This window comes from Palaemon carinicauda, chromosome 19 (genome assembly GCF_036898095.1).
Source record: "Palaemon carinicauda isolate YSFRI2023 chromosome 19, ASM3689809v2, whole genome shotgun sequence".
Classification (NCBI taxonomy): Eukaryota; Metazoa; Arthropoda; class Malacostraca; order Decapoda; family Palaemonidae; genus Palaemon; species Palaemon carinicauda.
In genome coordinates, this window is record NC_090743.1 from 20,659,979 (window position 1) to 20,684,978 (window position 25,000).

Genomic DNA, 25,000 nt, shown 5'->3' on the forward strand with positions numbered 1-25,000 from the left:
CTTTCCTTACATCTTATGATTTATGGAAGTATACCGAGATTAACAAGGAAAATCTAAACATATATATATATATATATATATATATATATATATATATATATATATATATATATATATATAAATTGGACTACTATTGACGTGTCCTGAAATATAAGTTCCTTTACTTTACATGTAACCCAAGTTGTATTTTTTATTTTGTCATGTAGTTTTATTACTATGTACTTTGTGATTTTTCACAAGTATATATATATTACTTTGCTACAATTTATATATACTATTTAATGGCATTTAAGGCTTAGTTTTTGCAATCCTAGTTAAAATGATTAAAAGAAAGTAATTTTTGGGTGTTTTTTATTTGGCGGGAACATACATCAACTAGGTTGCCAAGTAACGAATTTGCTAATTTGTACCCACTGTAACTGAGGATGAGTCCCAAGGATAGGAAGACGTTCCCTTTGAAATTGATTGATGTTACCTCAGAACGGGAGGACATGCCTGGAGGTTCCTTTTTAAGCCAAAGACGTTTCTTTAGAATCTAAGAGGGCGCCCTTATGTTCCTGTGTCATACCCTTGGGTAATCGGAAACGCCCTTGAATCTGAGGGTGCATCCATGGAACCCAAGGACATGGACTTAGAATTCGGAATCGTTGGGGAAATCGGAACCGTTGTAGACACAGATAGGGCTCTTTTTCTCCTGGCAATCTTCATCAGTTATGTAGAAGAAGTGTTCAAAAGAGAGGCTGGCGCACTTGCTCGTCTGCGCTTCCTCAGGGACCTGATAGTAATTGTAGCAAGTGGGATCTGACTTGGCCGTTATGACATTCCGTTGGACACAGTTGTGGCTGTACCTATTAACAAAAATTGATATGATGTAAAGTTTTCTTCATTACAAAGACACTCCAGTGATGATAAAAAACACATTGAAGATTTTACCTATGTAGAAAAGATTGTGCTTGTATAAAAAGATGGCACTATCAAAAGTAAATCTGTATTAATAATATCCAATGCCAATTGAGTTAAAGCAAATTAACATCTACAGCAGATCGTTCTTAATTATTTTACCTAGTCGCCCAGAAGGGAGATCCCATCTCCATAGGGGAGCCATCCAGCCATGCCCATCCAAGAGTGGCATTCTCGTTTGAACCTCCAATCCAGAAATCAGAAGGGAGCTCTGGAACAGAAATAGACAATCAAGTTTTCATGAAAAATTTCAGAAAATCAAGGGTTGATATGTATATTCATAACCCTTTTGTTTTAGTTATGGTTATATATACATTGATCATAGTTAGCATTTAGAAGAGTATCACTATCGACCAGCCATGATAAATGGAGTTTTTGTTTTCTTGAACTTACAACATCATCTTATTATTTCATTATATAAGTAAATTTGTCTCTAGGTTGATATTGAGAATGGGGGACTAGCTATGGATTGTTACTGTAGTGGGATTATGCTTTGAGTTTACCAGGCTCCTCCATTAGAGTAAAAAAAATCCCCAGCAAACAATCTTTTTATCAAAATAGCTAAGAAACTTTTAACAGCTTTAGTTGTGAACCATCTGGAAAAAGGTGTTCGTGACAATAATGTGGGTTCTGATCTTGAAGTAACTCGGAGGTTAATCATAAAAAGAAGAACAAGAGGAAAAGCTTTAGCTTAATTCAGGACCTCACCATATCTCTGCAGGTGTTTTACTATGTCTGCAAAGTCACTGACGTTCTTGAATGTCAAGAGTTCACCCTCAAATTCCCTGCAAAAGTATTGTGAGTCTATCCATCTCATCTGTTGGGAGAATAAGCATCAGGATTTTTTAAGTAAACTGAAATTGATTGGACACTAAAGACAAAGTGCTGTGGAAGAACTTTGTTTTGGAGGCAAAGCCAACAGTGGCCAGCTGATTTTTTTACGAAATCTCAAAGAATAGTCATTGAAGATTCTTCACATCAGTATATTACATAATTTTTAGCTAATATTTTTTTTTTCTAGTTCTCTCGAATATTCATTTTAAAATAGCATAAGATTATCCTGTCTATAAAGTATGTGATTATAAAACAAAATTATAGTTATGAAAAAGATGAATAAATTCTGGAACACATAGATAATGAATAAAACATGAAGATATTGATTAAATTTACATGAATATCAAAACAGTTGAGGGCAGTTAATTGTCCATTTGGACATATTGTGTGTGGTTGCACTAGCTCAGAGAAGCATAGAGACAGTAGGAGAGGTTTCCACTTACCCTGCCAAGATAGAAGAACGAGAGGCACTGATCTCCCACCAGTGTGTACATCTTCGGGCAGCTCTCATGTGAGAGCGTGTTGGGTAAGAGAGAGCCAAACTTTTCTCCCAATTCTTTGGATTTGTTGAGATTATTTTCTATGGAAGGAAGGAAATTTTGAAGTAGTTTTCATGAATATTTCGGTACTGAAAGGAAGGAATCATTGCCAGCAGTGGCCTACTGGTTGAATTAGAAGTTACTGGTTTCATTTTAGGTCACTGGTGGGGTAATGTTTTCCTTTTATTGTGATTAAATTCCTATGTTTGTTCACCTTACTTATGAATAGAAGAGATTGCTTACTTCACTTTACTGATAATCAGTCGCAAGCATAATTATTACCTGTTGTGTCAGTTAGTTGAGGAAATTCGCTGAGCCTCCCATTCTTAATCATCTGCAGTAAATAGGTAAAAAGTTATAATAGTAAAAACTCACGCCAAATGTAAATTTTCTTCTTCAGTCTCAAGATTTTTTTTATATATTCATTGTTTTTAATATGAAACAAACTACCAAAGCAAATGGACTTGAAGTATTTCATTATCCATTGGTTACAGTGCATTATATCTTTGAAAAGGTATTTTGATTTTTGAATTCAGAGCAAACGTTATTTTTGAAAATTAATCTCGGTTCATATCGCAATATTGTAATTAAAAGAAAAAATATTTCATGAATAAAAGGTACTAATCTTTACTTAATACTTGAATAGAATATTTATTAAGTGAAGGAACTACATGACTGCCTTTGTACTTGAAGAAAATGGAATCAGGAGATAAATTTCTTACCAAGCAAATGCTCCTGTCCAGTTCCCCCTCACATGGTGGATCTTCCAAGGTACAGTACTCGGGGAGCTCTGTGCAGTAGAACACTCCATTCCTTGTACACTCTGCATGGGTCCTGTGGCATTTGCCGTTCTTCTTTAACTGGTCAAGAGACAGAAAACAGGCTTTCTGAAGTACACACTGTCATTGGTCTTTCTCCTTAAAGAAAGTAATATGAAACATTAGCATTGCGTATATCCTGGGTTCTAAGATATTGTACCATACTCCACCCCTTCCTCTCACACATATATCTATGATACTTCATTAAACGCTTATATCCATTTGGGAAAGGGTATAGCAGATGATTAAAAAATTCCAACTAGTCAGTTGTAGTTTCCAACCCCATGCCCATTTTCTTAACCCTAGCTGGGTGGACTCTGGGGAGGAAGTCTGAAACTATTCATGGGCCTTACAGATGTGAGGAAGGCTGCATCACTCTGGCCCATTCCCAAATTGTCTTACATGACTTTTGAAAGATAGGTGGCTGGTTTGTCATGGATCCTGTATATGTTTTACACACACACATACACTCACACACTATATATATATATATATATATATATATATATATATATATATACATATATACAGTATATATATATGTATATATATATATGTATGTTTGTATGTATGTATATATATGTGTATATATATATATATGTATATATATGTGTATATATATATATATATATATATATATATATAAAATGTGTGTCAAGAGATTGTGTTAACTATGTAAGAGAGCGACCACTTAACACTTTTCCTCATGGCTAAATTGGGAAAGACTACCTTTGTTAAAAACCTCCAGAGTGTGAGAGTTGTATCTCATGCTTTCATTAAGGCCTCACCAGGTTTACGTCAAAAACCAGTTGTCCATGAGCTGCCACCCTAGCATGTTGCTAATGCTATCACCTAAAGAGGCTAACTAATTACGTCCTTCATTCCAATACTTCCACCAGACTTCATACCATCCCTCTATACACCTTCTAATTGTCATCCTTTTTGGCCACATTTTCTCCACTCTTTCCCACCATTATTCTTACATTAAGGGGTTGGTTGCCTGATGCGTGGTCTGCAATTCCGTCTTATCTAAGGCATCCTCTTCCATCAAACCTCTCCATATCATCTTTTACCTTAACTTGCCATCTAATCTGCCTACCTCTCGATTTACCCCCCTAACAGGGTCCTCCCAAGCCCTCACGTCCTCATCAATTCTTTAATTAGAAAATATCATTACAAAACGTGTCAATTGATATCTTCACCTCGTTTTCTTTCTTCCCTTCGATATTTATATTTTTGCAGAAAACACCCAAAAGCTTCCTTATTTTTATCACTTACATTCAGCAATTGCACTACACTTACGCAATGAAAGCATGACAGTACTTCTATTATTACATAGTTCTTATTTCTTTAATTTCTTTAAACCATTTGAGCTTTCACCATTTAGGTGCCCCAGTAACAAATATTCATATTTCACTTTTAGCTATCCTCAAGAGCAAACAAATCTTTATAGAGTACAGGGATGTTAAAATACAGTATGTGTACCCTTATTCTAATGGTTATGTATAAAAAGAATAATTATCAACACATTAAAATGGAAATAAATCAATTCACGTGAACCTCGGTCTATAGGCTCTATAAACCTTCATTATTCTAATGGTTATGTATAAAAAGAATAATTATCAACACATTAAAATGGAAATAAATCAATTCACGTGAACCTCGGTCTATAGGCTCTATAAACCTTCATTGCAAGCTCACTTACAGCACAAAATTCCGGGTTTTCGTCAGAGGCGTCTGTGCAGTCGTTTTCAGAATCGCAGAGGTACTCATAGCGGATGCATTGCTCAGTGGTGGCGCATGCTATCTTGTTACTTTCACATTCGATGGCAACTAGAAAAGGTTAAGTCATTACTCTCGGTTGCATGAGAGAGAGGGTGGGAGGGCGTTCATGAAGGCTTATCACGTGTTCAGAAGAATTGGTAGGAAACTGAATTTATAAACATACACTGAACATGCAATGGAGCGAGAGACTCCTCAATGGAGAAAGAACTATTGGCTGTAGTAATGACAATATTGCAGTAACAACATTTAGTAATACTATTGTTGACACTAATGATAATTATGGCTAAAATAACAAAAATATTCACAAATTTAGCTTACCTGATACTCCTACGCAGAACAAAAGCTGAAGAGCAATCCGTTTCATCTTGCTAATCAGATTCTTCTTCAGCTGGAATAGAAAACCATTACATTTAGTAAATTCTCAAGGTCTCAGGTTTTTGTGGGGAGGATGTGGCAGAGGCAGTTGTGATAAATAATGAAAATGTATATGACCATTTAGGCTACCCTAGTGTTTAACTCCCATTTCAAACACGTATTAATCAGGTTACTTGTAAACCAGACCTAGTCTTATGCTGCTGGTTTTTTTTTTCTCTCCTATCGAATTCCTCAATTGGGGTCTGTTCTGTAAGGTATTAACATGAATCACTTATGGATGATGGTATTCCAAAATCTTCCAAATGTAAATGATCTTCTCTCCTAAAAATGAGAATTGCTTGGTATAAACAGTTCACTTCCATGTTGCGTATGTAATTTGGGTGTGTGAATCAATTTATTGTTTTCATTATTACTATTCATCACAGCAAAGTTTATGTAAGGGAAGATTGAGAAAAAAGGTTAAAGACATAAATGGATGAATTTTGCAACAATTTCCATAAAAACCCCAATCTTAACTGCTTATGCCAGTGATCTACACCTGACCTTTAGCATATCCCAACGGTGACTTGAGAAGATAACTATCTTCGCACTTTTTTACTATATCGATCTAATTTCCTAATTATATCTATGTATAATTTGTTTTCTATTACGAGGGATCATGAATCCCCGCTCCTCACTGCACTCCTCTCTGGTTGCGAACTTGCGGACTGCATGCCCACTGGTTCGCCATTCCTTAAAGAGTCCGACGATTGATCGAAAGTAAACATAAACATTCGAATAGACGAGTTACCCTTTTTACGTTTTTTATATCGAGTTTCATCAAGCCGAGTGCTTTTCGATCAACAACGATGAGTGAATTTGAGTTCGAAAAAAAAATCATGTTTTGGTCAGCTAAACTCAACGAAAACGCCAATGGTTTGGTTGAAATATTGCCGTGTAATAGCGGCTTTTACATGGTACACATTTAGACTAAGAAAATTTCAAAGCTGTGTGACGACGTTGAACACATGCTACCAGTTGAAAACCAGTCAGCGACCACTCCGCGTTCAAACGATGACTAGAAGTTAGACTCGGTGCCTGCCAGAGATTTTTCAGAGCTTAATAATCTTTTGCCTGGCCACCAACTCGTTGTATTTGCACTTGGACCAATGGCAATAATGGACATTTTCTTTCTGACCAGACAGCGAGGATGGGCAATGGTGCACAATAAAGGTCATGCAGTTGTTTTTATAAGCTTAACGATGTACCAGCAGAAAAGCATGAAGTCTTTCCTCTAGGTACAAGCAAAGAACTATCTAATCCTTACCCTAACAATCTAATACCAACAAACAGTTTTTAAAATGTTGTTCGTACAGTTGACTAAAGAGAGAGTATACGTAATAAAAATATTCTTTCAATATTTTTTTTTTATTTTTTTTTTAAATCCTGCTCCGGCTTTCCTTAAATCATTCCTTCTTCCTTCTTTGAAACTGCTTTCTTACACTGACGATAGTTAAATGTGTATTTGTTTTTGAAAAAATGGAAAGAGTAAAGATATATTTAAAAATTAAAACAATGATGAAAACGATGGAATAGAGCAACCGCACTATAATTGAACACAAGTGGTCTCAAATCCAACGTGGTTATGTAAGAGTTTCTTCATTTATTTTCGTTCGGATTCGAAGTTTATAGAAGAACATTTACAAATCTGTGAAGATATCGAGATTTAAGGCGGCGTTAATAACAAAATGGTAAAATATATGTGTGCCACTTGATTGTTAACCGTAGATTTAATGATGATGATATAGATTATTACAATACCTAGTTGCGAGATTTGCGGAGAGTACCAGCTTCACATCTGGCGTTTGTTAATCAGTGTCGTGTATAGTCCATTTCTTTTAGCAATGCAGATTTGCACCGACTCGCAGGGGTGCCCTTTTAGCTCGGAAAAAATTCCTGATCGCTGATTGGTTGGACGAGATCATTTTAACCAATCAGCGATCAGGACACTTTTCCGAGCTAAAAGGGCACCGCTGCGAGTCGGTGCAAATCTGCATCGCTAAAAGAAATGGACTATAATTAATCTTGCAGATGTGATTCTTGCCTGCACATGAATTGACTTCCGCTTTCATGAAGTTATTACCTCCGAAAACAAAGATGGAAGGAATTCATGTTTTCACCCCTTTTTGTGTGTTTGTGCGTGTGTTTGTTTTTTTAAATCTCAGGGATTCATTGTTATGTAAAAAGCTGGAAATTATTAAATTTAGAAGGTCACGGTCAAGCAAAATGTCCATTTCATTTAAACAGCCCTAAGTTTAGACATCGTTGTCACAGAAACTTCAAACTTGGTTTATAATTAAGTGTATGAAAATCCACGCCAATTAATACATGTTTAGGGCAAAGGTCAAGGTCAAACAAAAGCTCAAGAAATAAGCTGCCGCGGCAAAGGTCTACGCTCTACTGAGTGCCCCTCTAGTTCAAGTTTGTAACCGGCGTCAATGACCTTAGATGTCAGGATGCCTGAAAACTTTAAGTCAATCAATCAATTAATCAAGTTTGTAATCACTGTCGATATTGAGATGTTTTATGATATACGCATCGTTTTTAGTTCATCTCTAAATATCTATTTCAGTCCTGATTTTATGGTCTGCAAAAGTGTTATAACTTTTTTCAAAGGTAATGCAAATGCTGAAAACGGGCACTTTTGACTGTTTTGATATAAGATTATTCGTGTTGAAATGCAGCAAGCTGTTTTTAACACACACACACATATATATTTATATATTTATTTATATATATATATATATATATATATATATACGTGTATATATATATATATATATATATATATACACGTGTATATATATATATATATATATATATATATATATATATATATATACAGTATATATATACTGTATACACGTATTCATATGTGTGTGTGTTTGGTAGTATTTGCATTGCCATGCATGTCTTGTGTAAATTCAAATATTGAGCGTAAATAAATTCTTAAAAACGAATTTGGTCAATTCGGGGAAAAGCCCTTGTCACCAAAGGCTGGGTGTCTTCGTTATTAAAATGCATTTATGGCGCACAAATCCCGGTATTTAAAATTAGTCACAGATAGTAAAACCTTCCACGCCCTAAAATACATTACATTGCATCGTCACAGTTTTAACTCACCAAGATTTACGTTTGGTTGTCGAGAATGGTGTGGGTAGAGCCTCTGTAAGCAAGACTACACTCATGAGAAGACTGGAGTCACTAGAGAGGGTGACGACTTGTCTTGAAGAGTCCACATGTATCCTCAGTTCAGCTCATCCGGCGTCCTCTTACATCACGCTCTCCCCTTGGGGCCTCTCGTAGAAACACCTTCCCAAAATTGACCTTGAACACCAGTGGAAAGACGTAGTCGTCGGTCAAAGATCGCAAACAAATGATTGTCTTTCTTGTGTCAACTTCTATTACCTTTTTTTTTTCAATCCTCTCTTTTTTATTGTGGTTCCAGAAACATGTTTTCTATTCAAAAGGACAAGAAGAATAATGTTTTTACTATATGTGATGAAACCTTCAGGTTATGTTATTTATTTATTTTTTTCTCAGAAAAGGCAGCGGGAAAATAAAACCTTCAGTTCTTAAAATTATATGTCATTTAAATAATCTTGAAAAAGTAAATTTAAATGATAGAAATGAAAATCAGAGGGTCAAGGTATGAAATTTGACTTCTTAGAGTTTGTTATTTTTTGGGTTTTGTAGCTATAATACTGTTAATACTCGTGTGTATAAATGTATGTATGATTATTTTTTCGAACTTATAAGCGTATTATATATTAAAAATATCATCATCATCATCAGCCGTAACTAGTCCACATCGGGACAAAGGCCTCAGACATGTCCTTCAATTTGCTTCTGTTTATGGCCATTCTATGCCAGTTTATATCAGCAAATGTTTTGAGTTCGTCAATCCATCGTGTTTTCTTGCTTGGACTGCTTTTTTTTTTTTTTTTTTTTTTTTTTTTTTTTTTTTTTTTTTTTTTTTTTTTTTGCATTATCTAGGGACCCATTCTGTTATTCTTAATGACCATATTTTTTCTTACAGGTTGGAATATCCCCTAATTATATTTTGCTCTCGTATCCATGTTGCTCTTTTTCTGTCTCTTAGTGTTATTTCCATCATAATTCTTTCCATAGCTCTTTTGAATTGTAACTAGCTCATGTTCTAATGCATTAGTGGCATAAGTTAATACTGGTAGGACCGTCTGATTAAACACTCTTCATTGTAGTGGAAGTGGCATTTTACATTTCATAATCTCATTTTGTATACCAAAACTTCTCTACCCCATGCTTATCCTTCTTTTAATTCTGGTCTCATGTCTTTGGGAAACTCTTACTGTCTGTCCTAAGTATGTATATTCAATAACAATCTCTAGAGGTTCCTCTATAACCATTATTTGTGGTCTCTGCATTTTCATTGAACATTATTCATTTTCAAGACTACATTGCTGCTTTATTCAAATCTTTTATCATCGTTTGCCCTTCCTCCCATGATTCCCTAAACAGAACTATGTCATTTGCAAATCTTAAGTTGTTAAGGTATTCCCCATTAATGGTAACTTCTACATTTTCCCAGTGTAATTTTTTAAAAGGTTCCAGCCATGCTGTGAATAATTTAGGAGAGGTTGGGTCTCCTTGTCTAGCTCCTTTCTCAATGGGAATTTTCATACTATCTTTATAGTTTAGGATTGTTGTACTTATAGACAGTAAATGTCTTCAAGTGTTTTAACATTAGATTCGTCTATGCCTTGTCTTTGGAAGGATTTCATGAAAAGCTATCAATACTACTGAATTTTGGACAGAATCATATATGTATATATTCATATATATATATATATATATATATATATATGTATATATATATATAGATATGTATATATATATTGTGTGTATGTATACTGTATATATAATATACATATACAGTGTATATATATATATATATATATATATATATATATATATATATATATACATACATACATATACCAAGGCACTTCCCCCAATTTTGGGGGGTAGCCGACACCAACAATGAAACAACTAGAGTGCGGGGAGCAGTCACTCTCCCCCAGCTCCATCTCCTTGTCGATGTCTCGTAGGAATTTATTACAGGAGAGGGGGTTCCCAGCCCCCTCGTCCCGTCCCTTTTAGTCGCCTCGTACGACACGCAGGGATAACGTTGGCGCTATTCTAATTTTTATATGCCCCCGCGGCCACAGGTATATATATATATATATATATATATATATATATATATATATATATATATATATATATACACACATGTATATGGGTAGTAATCACAGGTATATATATATATATATATATATATATATATATATATATATATATATATATATACATACACACACATGTATGTGGGTAGTAATCACAAAAGTTGACATGTGGTGAGCATAAGATATGTACTGTGCTATAGCAACGAAAGGAAATGTAAAAAGACTTGATTGGAGTTAGTTCTTTCGTCTCATATATGGCACCGGAAGTACCAACTGCAATCAAGTCTCCTCGCTCTTCCTTTTGTAATTATAGTACATATATGTATTATATAATCACGCACATTTATAAATATATATAAATATATATATATATATATATACATACTATATATACTATATATACATATATACATATATATATATACATATATATATATATATATATATATATATATATATATATATATATATATATATATATATATGATTAATGATAAGAGCATAAGATTTGAATTTCCATCTACTTATTACAAACTTGCAATGATGAAATCATTGGAAAGTCATTTTCTACACAAACATTCACGAGAACGGTGGCTCGCACACACATACACATACATATGTGTGCGATAATGATATGTGTCTATGTACAGTATGTACTTATGTACATACGCACTCTTGAGCCTCTACATCCATTCCAGTTCTTTTTAATATATTTTGAGAGTTCTCAGGAGCGATCAAAATGCCCCAGTGGGGAAACGTTCATTAATTCGTATATTATAGATTTATTTTTATTTAACACGTGTAGTAATGATGTTGAAATATCGATCGATCGATCGATCGAGAGAGAGAGAGAGAGAGAGAGAGAGAGAGAGAGAGAGAGAGAGAGAGAGAGAGAGAGAGAGAGAGAGAGAGAGAGAGAGAGAATCATTAAATGCTAAGTCTTCGATTATTTTCGTTTGCTATTAGTCACAGATTCAAAATTAAATTTTAGAATATTAAACTTCCCTTCGAAACCTTTATATTATAGTGGTATTTTACGAAGCATTAAAAGAACGTGTTTTTTTCTGTATAAGTCATACATTATGCTGAGAACCACTCCCTGTTTCTCCTCCCCCCCCCCCCCTTCAATAAACACATTTCATGGTCAAGGGCGTAATGGCGCCATCCTGTGTCCTTGGAAACATATGCTGGACCCACGATTTCTGCCACTTTTTCCTCAAGGCCAAGATTTTAGAGTGAACCTGATATTAAAGACTATTTGGTGTTAGGTATTTAGAAGTAAATGTATGTAGTTCACCATCCATAGCCGTGTATTACAACCTTAGCTATCGGGTATCGTGTTGAAGGCGTTTTATTTTAATTTTATGATGACAAATGAATTAATTAGAATTGGATATGTACAGCATAGTCGCAATCAACTGAATTATCTCTCGATGTCCAAATGGATAAGTCGATCGTGTAGTTTTGTATTGATTTGTAGGCATAGGTAAATACACTTACCACATATGAATTACCTTTGGGTATGTTACTTCCAAGGTAAAGGGAATTTTGCTTTGAAAACCATTTGTTGCCGAGTGTTCAAGAAAATTCGCGTGTTTGTCACAAACGTAGGAATCAGCTATGGTGAATTACACAGGTGTATGCACGTTTTAATTAAAACCAAGTCCTATCTGGTGTGATAGCCAATAGGTAAGAAGATTATCTAGTTGTATTATTTAAGAGTCGTGTGTGAAAACCGAGCCAGATTGACGCAATTATCAAATGTAAATTCCAAATGAATTTGGTATAGAACACTATCTTACTTATTGATACATACATACATACATACATTATATATATATATATATATATATATATATATATATATATATATATATATATATATATATATATAAAAGCCATAAATACCTCTTAATATATATTACTAGCTAATGTACAACCCTAATCGGGAAAGAAAGGGTGCTATAATCCTAAGTGCTTCAACAGGGCAAATAACTCAGGAAAGAAAATAAGGAAATAGATAGCAAGAGAACTCTAACCCAAGACAATGGAAGGCCATGGTACAGAGGGTATAGCACTACCCGGGCTAGAGTGTCCTTTTTTTAGCTGCTCACCATAACTGAAGAGCCTCTTCTGCCCTTGCTAAGTGGAAAGTGGCCACTGGACAATTACAGTGCAGTAGTTAACCCCCTGAGCGACGAAGAATTGTTTGGTTATCTCTGTGTTGTCAGGTGTATGAGGACAGAGAAGTGTGAAGAATACCCCTGACTGTTCAGTGTATGTGTACGCAAAGGAAATTTGAGCCATAAACAGAGAGGGACCCAATGTACAATAAAGCTTAGAATTAGTGTGTGATTGAACACAAATCTTATTTTAGAACAGAAATTCGGAATAAAAATTAGTTGACAAGTTCCAGCGTTAATGAATGCTCAGAGTAATTTGAGAAAGTTATGTGGTATATGAAAGTTGAGATCAACTTGAAAAACATGAGTATCCTTTTTCATTTTGATAGAAAATTCGACTTACATTGATATTTACTGAATGACATATTCATCTGCTTCATTATAGTAGTAACTTGACCTCTATTATTATTATGACCTTTCCAAATGGGTACAGTTTATTGTGCAAGAGTTGGATTTTCAAGTTTATATCATTTTAGCCCTATTTCATGTGAATATTGAATTATGATATTAATATTAATAAAGATTATGGTGAGAATGATATACCTGATTCGTGTAACACTAGAAGGTTAATAAATGCATTATGACTTTGGTACACCTTTTATTTAGCTAGGTCAAGCATCTTCTAGGCTGCCAATTAATGCATTCTTGACGCTATTTTGAGTTCGCAGTACATGGGAACAAGTCCTTTAAGAGTCAAAGAATGGCCCCTTTACAACCCAAGGACGTTCCCTCCAAACCTGAAGACGTGCCTGGGGGCTCTAAGGATGTGCCTTTAGAATCTAAACATGTATCTTTACAATATGAAAGCGTACCATTAGGATACTAGAAACGACCTATGGGATTCATGGATAGGAAATTGAATCTGAGGACATGGCCATAGAACCCGAGGATGCGCCCCTAGAATTTAGGATGTTTGGGGAAATCGAGACCCTCATATATACAGAGAGGGCTCTTTTTTACCAGGCAGTCTTCGTCAGTCATGTGGAAGGAATGTTCGAAGGAAAGGCTGACGCACTCGCCCTTGGGCACCTCCTCTGGGACCTGGTAGTAGCGATAGCATCGAGTCTCTGACTTGGCAGTGGTGACATTTCGCGAGAGGCAGTTGGGGCTGTACCTGTTGACAGATAATAAAATAACTAAGGAATTTCCATTGCAGAGGTATATCTGTGAAGCAACATTACCTGGTTAAGAGAGTGAAGAGTGGGGTTCCCTGCAGTTTACGACCAGAAAAGCAGCCCTTCAAGAAAAGTAAAGTAAGACTGTTGAGGTATAAGGAAATTATAGTGGACTTTGCTTGTGAGGGAAAATGACAGTAGTGGAGCTGTACTAATATTGAAAGTAGTGGAATGACAGACTAATTTCGTAGAAAACATAATAAAGTATATCGAAAAAACGCTCTAACTGTATTGGGAAGTAAGAATTATAGACTGAATACACTGGACTGCCAGTACATGCAGATTGAATTACGATGCCACTACTTGTACAGAAAAATCATGCTTTAAAAACTGAGGGTTTATAAAAAAAAAAATATGTTATTAAGATAGTTGTTTATTAGGGATTTGAATTGACGGGGGAATTCAACTGAATTAGCAAAAAAAATATCATTGACAAAAGAAAAGACCGAGTCACAATCCTATGAAGAGATTCAAGGAATCTTGAATGCTTAATTAACACCACTGAGAAGAATTTATTCTAGATTTTTCAAGGCATATTTTCTTAACAAAGAGACTTTTTCTTCCAATTTTAACTATCTATGAGACTTGCGAATTTTACCATTTACTTTCGATTAAAGCTATCATTACACTTAAGATTCTTTTAATATTGATAATCTTATGAAGGTACTTCTTGAGAATCAAGAAGCAGGATATATGATTAAAAAAAAAATACATGTGAAGCCGTCAATAATGTGTCTTACGTATTGAATAATAATAAATTAAACCTTACTTTCCTAAGCTACCTCGATGGCGATGTTTTTTAAGCTTATGCTTAAGAAAACACACAAGGGTAGAGGATTCCACATTCTTAAAGTGAAGGATATGAATTAAAGTGTTTCTCATTCTTTCCGGACTGACACTTGAGTTTTGGATTTCCAAATAATGCAATGCATTTTGATTGTCTTAACCTTTAGCTTCCATGTATTCTAATAATGCTCGCTTCACACATTCCCGATTATGGCTCCTGATGCTGATTTTTTGTTCCATCGTAAAAAAAATTGCCGATTTTCCACGATTATGTGCCCGGTTCGGGGCACGTGGCCCCTCGCCACAAGGCTCGCCCCGCTTCCCGACATTCATACCAACCTCGCCGATGTGACAAAAAAATCCCTTCGATATTCGGCCATTACACCTTCGATAATCGTTATAGGTTGCCAACTACCAATTTTCCTGTCCTCGGGAGCAATCAGGAGCAAAATCGTGAATGTGTGAACCCAGTATAAGTTGTGCTTAATGATTTTACCTCGAAGCCCAGTATGGCGATCCCATCTCCATAGGGGAACCATCCAGCCACATCCAGCCAGTGGTATTATTGAAGGAACTCCCAATCCAGAAATCTGAAGGCAATTCTGAAACAAAATATACATTAAAGTTTTCATAAAGAATGCTGCTATTCCCATTCACTTTTTTTAACTTATAATTATTCCCACATTTGTTATCAATTTACGAAAGTATTTATAAAAAACCAGCAATAGAGATTGTACTGAAATGAGTTTATCAGTTTCCACCAGTTTGTAAAATCTCCTGAGGATCATCATACTTGACAACACAGCAAAGAAACTTTGAACCAGTTTAGTTTTTAATAATTCATGGCAGAGGGGCTGATAACACAAAGGGCAGATTCTGTTCTTGAAGTGAATTGAAGAAGATTCAGTTTGATTCAGGACTTTACCGTGTCTCTGCAGGTGTTGAACTATGTGTGCATAGGACTTTACCGTGTCTCTGCAGGTGTTGAACTATGTGTGCATACTGGCTGACGTTCGTGAATGTTAAGAGGTCGCCGCCCAAGACCTTACAGAATTCACGAGACTCGGCCCAACTCATCTGCAGAAAAATCAATCATCTGTTTTCATTTAAAAAACAACTTGAATAGATGCGACTCTAGGGCAAAGAAGGGCATATCCAATTATGTTTAATAGATTGTTAACTGATATTAGGTATTTTTGCTTGCTTTGTAGCATGCTTCTAGTGAAAATTCATGATTACCTTAGTGATTATAGAACAGAGTTACAGTTAAAAAATGTAGAATAATTCTTAGAACACTTAATATGATAAACAAAATATTACTCTACTGATCCAATGTCTATTAATAGGAAATGCGTAGACAGGATAGTTGTATATTTAGTCTTTTTTTCTTTGTGAATGTGTAGATAACCGACAGAGGTAGCAAGAAAAATATATCTCGACTTACACTGCCAATGTAGAAAAATGAGACGCACTGATCTTCCACCAGTGTGTACAGTCACTCATATAAGTTGATGGATGTCCGGGTTTTTGAGACCAGATTTCTATTTCACCCCTTTCTGGACGACAGGTGTCTGGTAGTACCAATAGGTCGTTGAATATTTGACCGGTTTCGCGTTCCCATACACCTGTCGTCCAGAAGTATGTGAAATGGAAATCTCTCAAACACCCGGACATCCATCAACTTATATGAGTGACTATACCTCTCTGGGTATTTATTCTTATAAGGGTATGCCAACCCCCCTCTCCCCCTATCCGAAGGACGGGGGTAAACCGAGAAGTCATACCTTTGGCCACGCCGCTCAGCGTGACCGAAAAGAAAAATATCTGTATTTATTTTCACTTATAGTTATGATAGAATTTCAGCCTTCGATTGTATAAGTGTTTCATACATTTTACTTCACTTTTTTATGTGAGTAGAATTTTTCAAGATTATTCGTATCATTTCTTGCGTAGTCAACTTTTAACATCATTCTGTTTATTTTTCTTAGTCATTAGTTTTTTTTTATAACGTTTAACATAAAAAACTTGTGCTTCCTTACCAAACACATTTGTTATATACATCATACATTTTCTGACGTCTTTCATTTTTGCTTCTTTTTGGTCATTCGTTCAGTTAATTTATTTTCAGAACCCTAGCTGCTTGAAGAGTGCATTTCTCTTTCAGATTTCTTATCACATCCAAGTTCTTCATTGATTTTCTTAATCGTATTATCTTGGATTTCTGTCTTAACTGGCAATTTTTTTTTCTATCTCTCCCTCTCTCTCTCTCTCTCTCTCTCTCTCTCTCTCTCTCTCTGCACAGAAGCTGAATACAAGAATCACGTATTGCCTTAACTCGCAAAATGTAAGTCTCTCTCTCTCTCTCTCTCTCTCTCTCTCTCTCTCTCTCTCTCTCTCTCTCTCTGCTGATGCACAGAAGCTGAATACAAAAACCACATGATTTTACTTTACCTCGCAAAATCTCTCTCTCTCTCTCTCTCTCTCTCTCTCTCTCTCTCTCTCTCTCTCTCTCCTGTACAGAAGCTGAATACAAAAATCACATCTCTCTCTCTCTCTCTCTCTCTCTCTCTCTCTCTCTCTCTCTCTCTCTCTCTCTCATAGAGTTCAATCTGTCATTACAGGTCATTAGATGTTAACATGGACTCATTACAAGTCATTGGAAGTTAATAATAACTCTCTCTCTCTCTCTCTCTCTCTCTCTCTCTCTCTCTCTCTCTCTCTCTCTCTCTCTCTCTCTCTCTCAGAGTACCATCTGTCATTACAGAAGTCATAGGAAGTTAACAATGACTCTCTCTCTCTCTCTCTCTCTCTCTCTCTCTCTCTCTCTCTCTCTCTCTCTCTCTCTCTCTCTATAGATGCGTGTGAGGAGTAATTGCCGAAAATGACAGTGGTTAGTCTGGAGCTAATTTGCAAGTTACATTTATTGTTATTGCTGTTAATTGTAATGGTGTTTATGTTTCAGTCCCTTTGTTTATGGGCAGTCTGTCAACAGACGCGGGTAAAAGATACGGTCTGTTGTTGGAGAGTCCTTTTCAGCCCTTGCAATTACAGACTTCACCTGCTTGTCTCGTTTCCAGTTCTCTTCTGTGGCTTATATTATTCATATATATATATATATATATATATATATATATACATATATATAATATATAACCTAATATAATATATATACATATATATGTATATATAATATAAATTTCATATATATATAATATACAGTATATATATATATTCTATATATATAATATATATACAGTATATATATATATATATATATATATATATATATGTATATATGTATATATATATATAAATAATTCGTCTGCGTTTACTAGTCTGCTGCAGAACAAAGGCCTCAGACATGTCCTTCCACTTGCATCTCGATGGTTTCTTATACTATTACTAGTATACGCGACCCATTAAGAATGACAGATAAATATTTTGATATGCCGCACACACACAGACTCAACCTTCCCCACCTCCTCCCCCGTTTCCTAACTACAACCCGCCCGTTTAGCAATTAGTGGGAGATTGTGGTTTCCGAGTGTACCTCACGGGGTACCACCTCTGATCAGGGTATGATTACTCCTTCTCCCCCAATCTGAGGTACAGGAGGGGACCTAGTAGTAATGTTTAGATATGCACACCTACACAGATTCAATCCTTCCCATACACTCCCGTTTCCTAACTACAACCCGTTAGTTCGGCAATTTGAGGGAGAAAGTGGGTTTTTAATGTACAGTCACTCATATAAGTTGATGGTTGTCCGGGGTTTTGAGAGGAGATTTCTATTTCACCCATTTCTGGACGACAGAAGTATTAAATCTGATGTGGAAGAAAAGACAAAACAGTAAAAGAAGATAAACGTTAGAGGCGCCGTTGTAAAGGCTATGCCTCACCCCAGAACCTGTACAGTCTGCTGTTCTTGTTCTGACTATATAGAGTCTGTAGCCTATAGTCCTCCTAGTAAGTTGTTTTCGTAGTGTGTTACTTATACTTTTAGTCATTATGGAGTGTTCAAGAAATCCTGAGTTGCTATATTTTGAAGGCAGTGGCTTCCATTATATTATTTTGCTAGAAAAATCATGATTTCGTGCGCTTACGAACTAATGCTAAATCAAGGGAAGATTTCGACAAGTGAAAAGAAATATCCAACATCAACAGTTTCTTACAGTTTCTTAGTTTCTTACAGTTGATGTTCTGGAAGAGGCTGTTAAGCCTGTACATCAAGAGTTGTATGTGCTTCAACTCCAATAAACTGTGAAATCTTTGTACAGTAGAGTCCGGGCCGGATTAAGAAATCTCCGGGCCCTAGGCTATTCAGGTTGGCTGGGCCCCTTTGAGTTACGGTTAAGCCAAGCAAGCCCTTCCAGCTTGGGGGTGGGGTGGGGGGTGTCGGTGTTACCCTGTTTAAGGTCTAATTAAATACATTCTGGCTATTTAGATTAAATTTAATAGGGAAAGTACATCAAGGCAACCAAAACCATTTACCAACAGCCATTATAACTATCTTGTTAAATCATGCATTTTAAAGGGAATAAGCTCAAGACAGCATAGTATTACTAGATTAGGCTATTAAAGTAGTGACATCATGTACCTACTATATTCAGGATAACCACTACAGCAGTATCATTCCCTTTATATATCACTGACCATTATTGTTATAATTTTTTTTTCTTGCTGCTGCTGCTGATTTAGCCGCTTCTCTTTCTCCTCTTGCTGCTTTTGCTGCCTCTTTTTTTTTTATTTTTTTGTTTTATATTTTTTTTCTTTTTTTTTCCTTTTTTTTTTGCTGCTGCTGCTGATTTAGCCGCTTCTCTTTCTCCTCTTGCTGCTTTTGCTGCCTCTATTTTTTTGGATTTTTTTGTTTTATATTTTTTTAATTTTTTTTTTTTTTTTTTTTTTTTTTTGCTGCTGCTGCTGTTTTAGCTTCTTCTCTTTCTCCTCTTGCTGCTTTTGTTGCCTCTTTTTTTTGGATTTTTTGGTTTCATATTTTTTTTTCTTTTTATTTTTTTTTCTGTTGCTGCTGCTGTTTTAGCCGATTCTCTTTTTCCTCTTGCTGCTTTGGTTGCCTCTTTTTTTGTATTTTTTTGTTTTATATTTTTTTTCTTTTTTTTCTTTTTTTTTTCTTTTTTTTTTTTGCTGCTGCTGCTGTTTAAGCCGATTCTCTTTTTCCTCTTTCTACTTTTGTTGCCTGTTTTTTTTTGGATTTTTTTTGTTGTATATATATATTATTTTTTTCTTTTTCTTTTTTTTCTTTTTTTTTGCTGCTGCTGCTGATTTAGCTGCTTCTCTTTCTCCTCTTGCTGCTTTTGCTGCCTCTTTTTTTTTGGATTTTTTTGTTTTATATTTTTTTAATTTTTTTTTCTTTTTTCTTTTTTTTTTTTTGCTGCTGCTGCTGTTTTAGCTTCTTCTCTTTCTCCTCTTGCTGCTTTTGTTGCCTCTTTTTTTTGGATTTTTTGGTTTCATATTTTTTTTTCTTTTTATTTTTTTTTCTGCTGCTGCTGCAGTTTTAGCCGATTCTCTTTTTCCTCTTGCTGCTTTTGTTGCCTCTTTTTTTTGGATTTTTTTGTTGTATATATTTTTTTTTCTTTTTTTCTATTTTTTATTTTTCTTTTTTTTTTTTTTTTGCTGCTGCTGCTGTTTTAGCCGCTTCTCTTTCTCCTCTTCCTTCTTTTGCTGCCTCTTTATTTTGGATTTTTTTGTTTTATTTATTTTTTTTTTCTTTTTTTTTTTTTTTTGCTGCTGCTGCTGTTTTAGCCTCTTCTCTTTCTCCTCTTGCTGCGTTTGTTGCCTCTTTTTTTTTTGGAGTTTTTTGTTTTATAATTTTTTTTTCTTTTTTTTTCTTTTTTTTTTTGCTGCTGCTGTTGTTTTTGCCGCTTCTCTTTCTCCTCTTGCTGCTTTTGTTGCCTCTGTTTTTTTGGATTTTTTTGGTTTATATTTTTTTTTCTTTTTCTTTTTTTCTTTGCTGCTGCTGCGGTTTTAGCTGCTTCTCTTTCTCCTCTTGCTGCTTTTGTTGCCTCTTTTTTTCGGATTTTTTTTGTTTTATATTTTTTTTCTTTTTCTTTTTTTCTTTGCTGCTGCTGCTGTTTTATCTGCTTCTCTTTCTCCTCTTGCTGCTTTTGTTGCCTCTTTTTTTGGATTTTTTTGTTTTATTTAATTTTTTTTTTCTTTTTTTTTTTTTTTTTTGCTGGTGCTGCTTATTTAGCCGCTTCTCTTTCTCCTCTTGCTGCTTTTGTTGCCTTTTTTTTGGATTTTTTTTTTATTTTTTTTTCTTTTTTTTTTTTTTTTTTGCTTGGGCTGCTTATTTAGCCGCTTCTCTTTCTCCTCTTGCTGCTTTTGTTGCCTTTTTTTTGGATTTTTTTGTTTAATATTTTTTTTTCTTTTTCTTTTTTTCTTTGCTGCTGCTGCTGTTTTAGCTGCTTCTCTTTCTCCTCATGCTGCTTTTTTGCCTCTTTTTTTTCGGATTTTTTTGTTTTATAATTTTTTTTTCTTTTTCTTTTTTTTCTTTGCTGCTGCTGCTGATTTAGTCGCTTCTATTTCTCCTCTTGCTGCTTTTGCTGCCTCTTTTTTTTGGATTTTTTTATTTTATAATTTTTTTTTTGCTGCTGCTCTTGTTTTAGCCGCTTCTCTTTCTCCTCTTGCTGCTTTTGCTGCCTCTTTTTTTTGGAATTTTTTGTTTTATATTTTTTTTCTTTTTATCTTTGCTGCTCCTATTGTTTTAGCCGCTTCTCTTTCTCCTCTTGCTGCTTTTGTTGCCTCTTTTTTTTGGATTTTTTTGTTTTATAAGTTTTTTCTTTTTCTTTTTGTTTTTGCTGCTGCTATTGTTTTAGCCGCTTCTCTTTCTCCTCTTGCTGCTTTTGCTGCCTCTTTTTTTTGGATTTTTTTTGTTTTATAATTTTTTTTGTTTTTTTTCATATTTTTTTTCTTTGTTTTATTTTTTTTCTTTTTCTTTTTTTTTTTACAGCTGCTGTTGTTTTAGCCGCTTCTCTTTCTCCTCTTGCTGCTTTTGTTGCCTCTTTTTTGTTTTTTTTGTTTTATGATTTTTTTATTTCTTTTTCTTTTTCTTTTTTTTTGCTGATGCTGTTGTTTTAGCCGCTTCTCTTTCTCCTCTTGCTGCTTTTGTTGCCTCTTTTTTTTTGATTTTTTTGTTTTATAATTTTTTTTCTTTTTCTTTTTTTTTCTGCTGCTGCTGCTGCTGCTGTTTCAGCCGCTTGTCCTTCTCCTCCTGCTGCTTTTGTTGCCTTTTTTTTGGATTTTTTTGTTTAATATTTTTTTTTTCTTTTTCTTTTTTTCTTTGCTGCTGCTGCTGTTTTAGCTGCTTCTCTTTCTCCTCATGCTGCTTTTTTGCCTCTTTTTTTTCGGATTTTTTTGTTTTATAATTTTTTTTTCTTTTTCTTTTTTTTCTTTGCTGCTGCTGCTGATTTAGTCGCTTCTATTTCTCCTCTTGCTGCTTTTGCTGCCTCTTTTTTTTGGATTTTTTTATTTTATAATTTTTTTTTTGCTGCTGCTATTGTTTTAGCCGCTTCTCTTTCTCCTCTTGCTGCTTTTGCTGCCTCTTTTTTTTGGAATTTTTTGTTTTATATTTTTTTTCTTTTTATCTTTGCTGCTCCTATTGTTTTAGCCGCTTCTCTTTCTCCTCTTGCTGCTTTTGTTGCCTCTTTTTTTTGGATTTTTTTGTTTTATAAGTTTTTTCTTTTTCTTTTTGTTTTTGCTGCTGCTATTGTTTTAGCCGCTTCTCTTTCTCCTCTTGCTGCTTTTGCTGCCTCTTTTTTTTGGATTTTTTTTGTTTTATAATTTTTTTTTTTTTTTTTTTGCTGCTGCTATTGTTTTAGCCACTTCTCTTTCTCCTCTTGCTGCTTTTGCTGCCTCTTTTTTTGGATTTTTTTGTTTTATAATTTTTTTTTTCTTTTTCTTTTTTTTTTTGCTGCTGCTATTGTTTTAGCCGCTTCTCTTTCTCCTCTTGCTGCTTTTGCTGCCTCTTTTTTTTGATTTTTTTGTTTTATAATTTTTTTTTCTTTTTTTTTTTTTTTGCTGCTGCTATTGTTTTAGCCGCTTCTCTTTCTCCTCTTGCTGCTTTTGCTGCCTCTTTTTTTTTTTTTGGATTTTTTTTATTTTATTATTTTTTTTCTTTTCCTTTTTTTTTTTTTTTGCTGCAGCTGTTGTTTTAGCCGCTTCTGTTCCTCCTCTTGCTGCTTTTGTTGCGTCTTTTCTTTGTATTTTTTTGTTTTATATTCTTTTTCCTTTTTTCTTTTTCTTTTTTTTTTTTTTGCTGCTGCTGCTTTTTAGCCGCTTCTCTTTCTCCTCTTGCTGCTTTTGCTGCCTTTTTTTCGCTGCTGCTGCTGAATTAGCCGCTTCTGTATCTCCTCATGCTGCTTTTGCTGCCTCTTTTTTTTTTTTTTTTGCTGCTGCTGCTTTTTAGCCGCTTCTCATTCTTCTCTTGCTGCTTTTGCTGCCTCTTTTTTTTTGGATTTTTTTTGTTTTATATTTTTTTCTTTTTTTTTCCTTTTTACTTTCATTTTTTTTTTGCTGCTGCTGCTGTTTTAGCCGCTTCTCTTTATTCTCTTGCTGCTTTTGCTGCCTCTTTTTTTTTGGATTTTTTTTGTTTTATATTTTTTTCTTTTTTTTTCCTTTTTACTTTCATTTTTTTTTTTTTGCTGCTGCTGCTGCTTTAGCCGCTTCTCTTTCTTCTCTTGCTGCTTTTGCTGCCTCTTTTTTTTTTGGATTTTTTTTGTTTTATATTTTTTTCTTTTTTTTTCCTTTTTACTTTCTCCTTTTTTTTTGCTGCTGCTTCTGTTTTAGCCGCTTCTCTTTCTCTTCTTGCTGCTTTTGTTGCCTCTTTTTTTTGGATTTTTTGTTTCATATTTGTTTTCTTTTTTTTTTTCTTTTTCTTTTTTTTTTCTGCTGCTGCTGCTGCTGTTTTAGCCGATTCTATTTATCCTCTTGCTGCTTTTGTTGCCTCTTCTTTTTGGATGTTTTTGTTTTATTTATTTTTTTTTTTGCTGTTGCTGCTGTTTTAGCCGCTTCTTTTTCTCCTCTTGCTGCTTTTGTTGCCTCTTTTTTTTGGATTTTTTGTTTCATATTTGTTTTCTTTCTTTTTTCTTTTCCTTTTTTGTTTGCTGCTGCTGCTGCTGTTTTAGCCGATTCTCTTTCTCCTCTTGCTGGTTTTGCTGCCTCTTTTTTTTTTCTTTTATATATATATATATATATATATATATATATATATATATATATATATATATTTTTTTTTTTTTTTTTTTTTTTTTTTGCTGGTGCTGCTTATTTAGCCGCTTCTCTTTCTCCTCTTGCTGCTTTTGTTGCCTCTTTTTGTGTTTTTTTTCATATTCTTTTTCTTTTTTTTGTTTTTTTTTGTTTTTGCTGTTGCTGTTGTTTTAGCCGCTTCTCTTTCTCCCCTTGCTGCTTTTGTTGCCTCTTTTTTTGTTTTTTTTTCATATTTTTTTCTTTTTTAATTTTTTTATCTTTTTCTTTTTTTTCTGCTGCTGCTGCTGCTGTTTTAGCCGATTCTCTTTTTCCTCTTGCTGCTTTTGCTGCCTTTTTTTTGGATTTTTTTGTTTTATATTTTTTTTCTTTTTTCTTTTTTTTTGCTGCTGCTGCTGTTTTAGCCGCTTCTATTTCTCCTCTTGCTGCTTTTGTTGCCTCTTTTTTTTGGATTTTTTTGTTTTATAATTTTTTTCTTTTTCTTTTTCTTTTTTTTTTGCTGCTGCTGTTGTTTTAGCCGTTTATCTTTCTCCTCTTGCTGCTTTTGTTGCCTCTTTTTTTATTTTGTTTTTTCATATTTTTTTTTTTTTTTTTTTTTTTTTTTTGCTGCTGCTGTTGTTTTAGCCGCTTCTCTTTCTCCTCTTGCTGCTTTTGTTCTCTTTTTTTTGGATTTTTTTGTTTTATAATTTTTTTATTTCTTTTTCTTTTTCTTTTTTTTTTGCTGCTGCTGTTGTTTTAGCCGCTTCTCTTTCTCTTATTGCTGCTTTTGTTGCCTCTTTTTTTGGGATTTTTTTGTTTTATAATTTTTTTTCTTTTTCTTTTTTTTCTGCTGCTGCTGCTGTTTCAGCCGATTCTCTTCATCCTCTTGCTGCTTTTGTTGCCTCTTTTTTTTGGATGTTTTCGTGTTATTTTTTTTTATTTTTTTTTCTGCCGCTGCTGCTGTTTTAGCCGCTTCTCTTTCTCTTCTTGCTGCTTGTTGTTGCCTCTTTTTTTGTTGGATTTTTTTGTTTTATATTTTTTTCTTTTTTTCTTTTCCTTTTTTTTTTTTGCTGCTGCTGT

General features: G+C 34.4%; 3 protein-coding genes across 4 annotated transcripts in view; 1 reads left to right on the plus strand and 2 right to left on the minus strand.

Moving 5' to 3' along the window:
• The window catches only part of LOC137658506 (uncharacterized), a 329,004-nt gene that overhangs the window by 122,230 nt on the left and 181,774 nt on the right, over window positions 1–25,000 (plus strand). The gene's annotated exons all lie outside the window — the stretch shown is intronic.
• On the minus strand, window positions 173–8,615 carry LOC137658166 (uncharacterized). The gene is made up of 9 exons (XM_068392846.1): window positions 8,474–8,615; window positions 5,255–5,324; window positions 4,857–4,984; window positions 3,056–3,193; window positions 2,616–2,667; window positions 2,238–2,374; window positions 1,669–1,777; window positions 1,063–1,171; window positions 173–848 (listed from the first exon to the last, which is right to left on the minus strand). The coding sequence occupies exons 2-9, from the start codon at window positions 5,298–5,300 to the stop codon at window positions 632–634; spliced, it is 936 nt and encodes a 311-aa protein (XP_068248947.1). The 5' UTR covers window positions 5,301–5,324; window positions 8,474–8,615; the 3' UTR covers window positions 173–631.
• Window positions 13,477–25,000, minus strand: part of LOC137658922 (uncharacterized) — a 32,183-nt gene continuing 20,659 nt past the window's right edge. The window contains exons 2-4 of the mRNA XM_068394039.1: window positions 15,691–15,799; window positions 15,219–15,324; window positions 13,477–13,875 (exon numbers count right to left, since the gene is read on the minus strand). Coding sequence (XP_068250140.1) covers window positions 13,659–13,875; window positions 15,219–15,324; window positions 15,691–15,799 — 432 coding nt within the window. The 3' untranslated portion in view covers window positions 13,477–13,658. The remainder of the gene's footprint in view (window positions 13,876–15,218; window positions 15,325–15,690; window positions 15,800–25,000) is intronic.

Coding starts and splice junctions, on each gene's coding strand:
- LOC137658166 (XM_068392846.1), bottom strand. CDS start 5,300: ATGAAACGGATTGCTCTTCAGCTTTTGTTCTGCGTAGGAGTATCAG. Junction 2,668..3,055: donor TGGACAGGAGCATTTGCTTG/GTAAGAAATTTA, acceptor TATTTACTGCAG/ATGATTAAGAATGGGAGGCT. Junction 1,172..1,668: donor AAAACACCTGCAGAGATATG/GTGAGGTCCTGA, acceptor TTTCTGTTCCAG/AGCTCCCTTCTGATTTCTGG.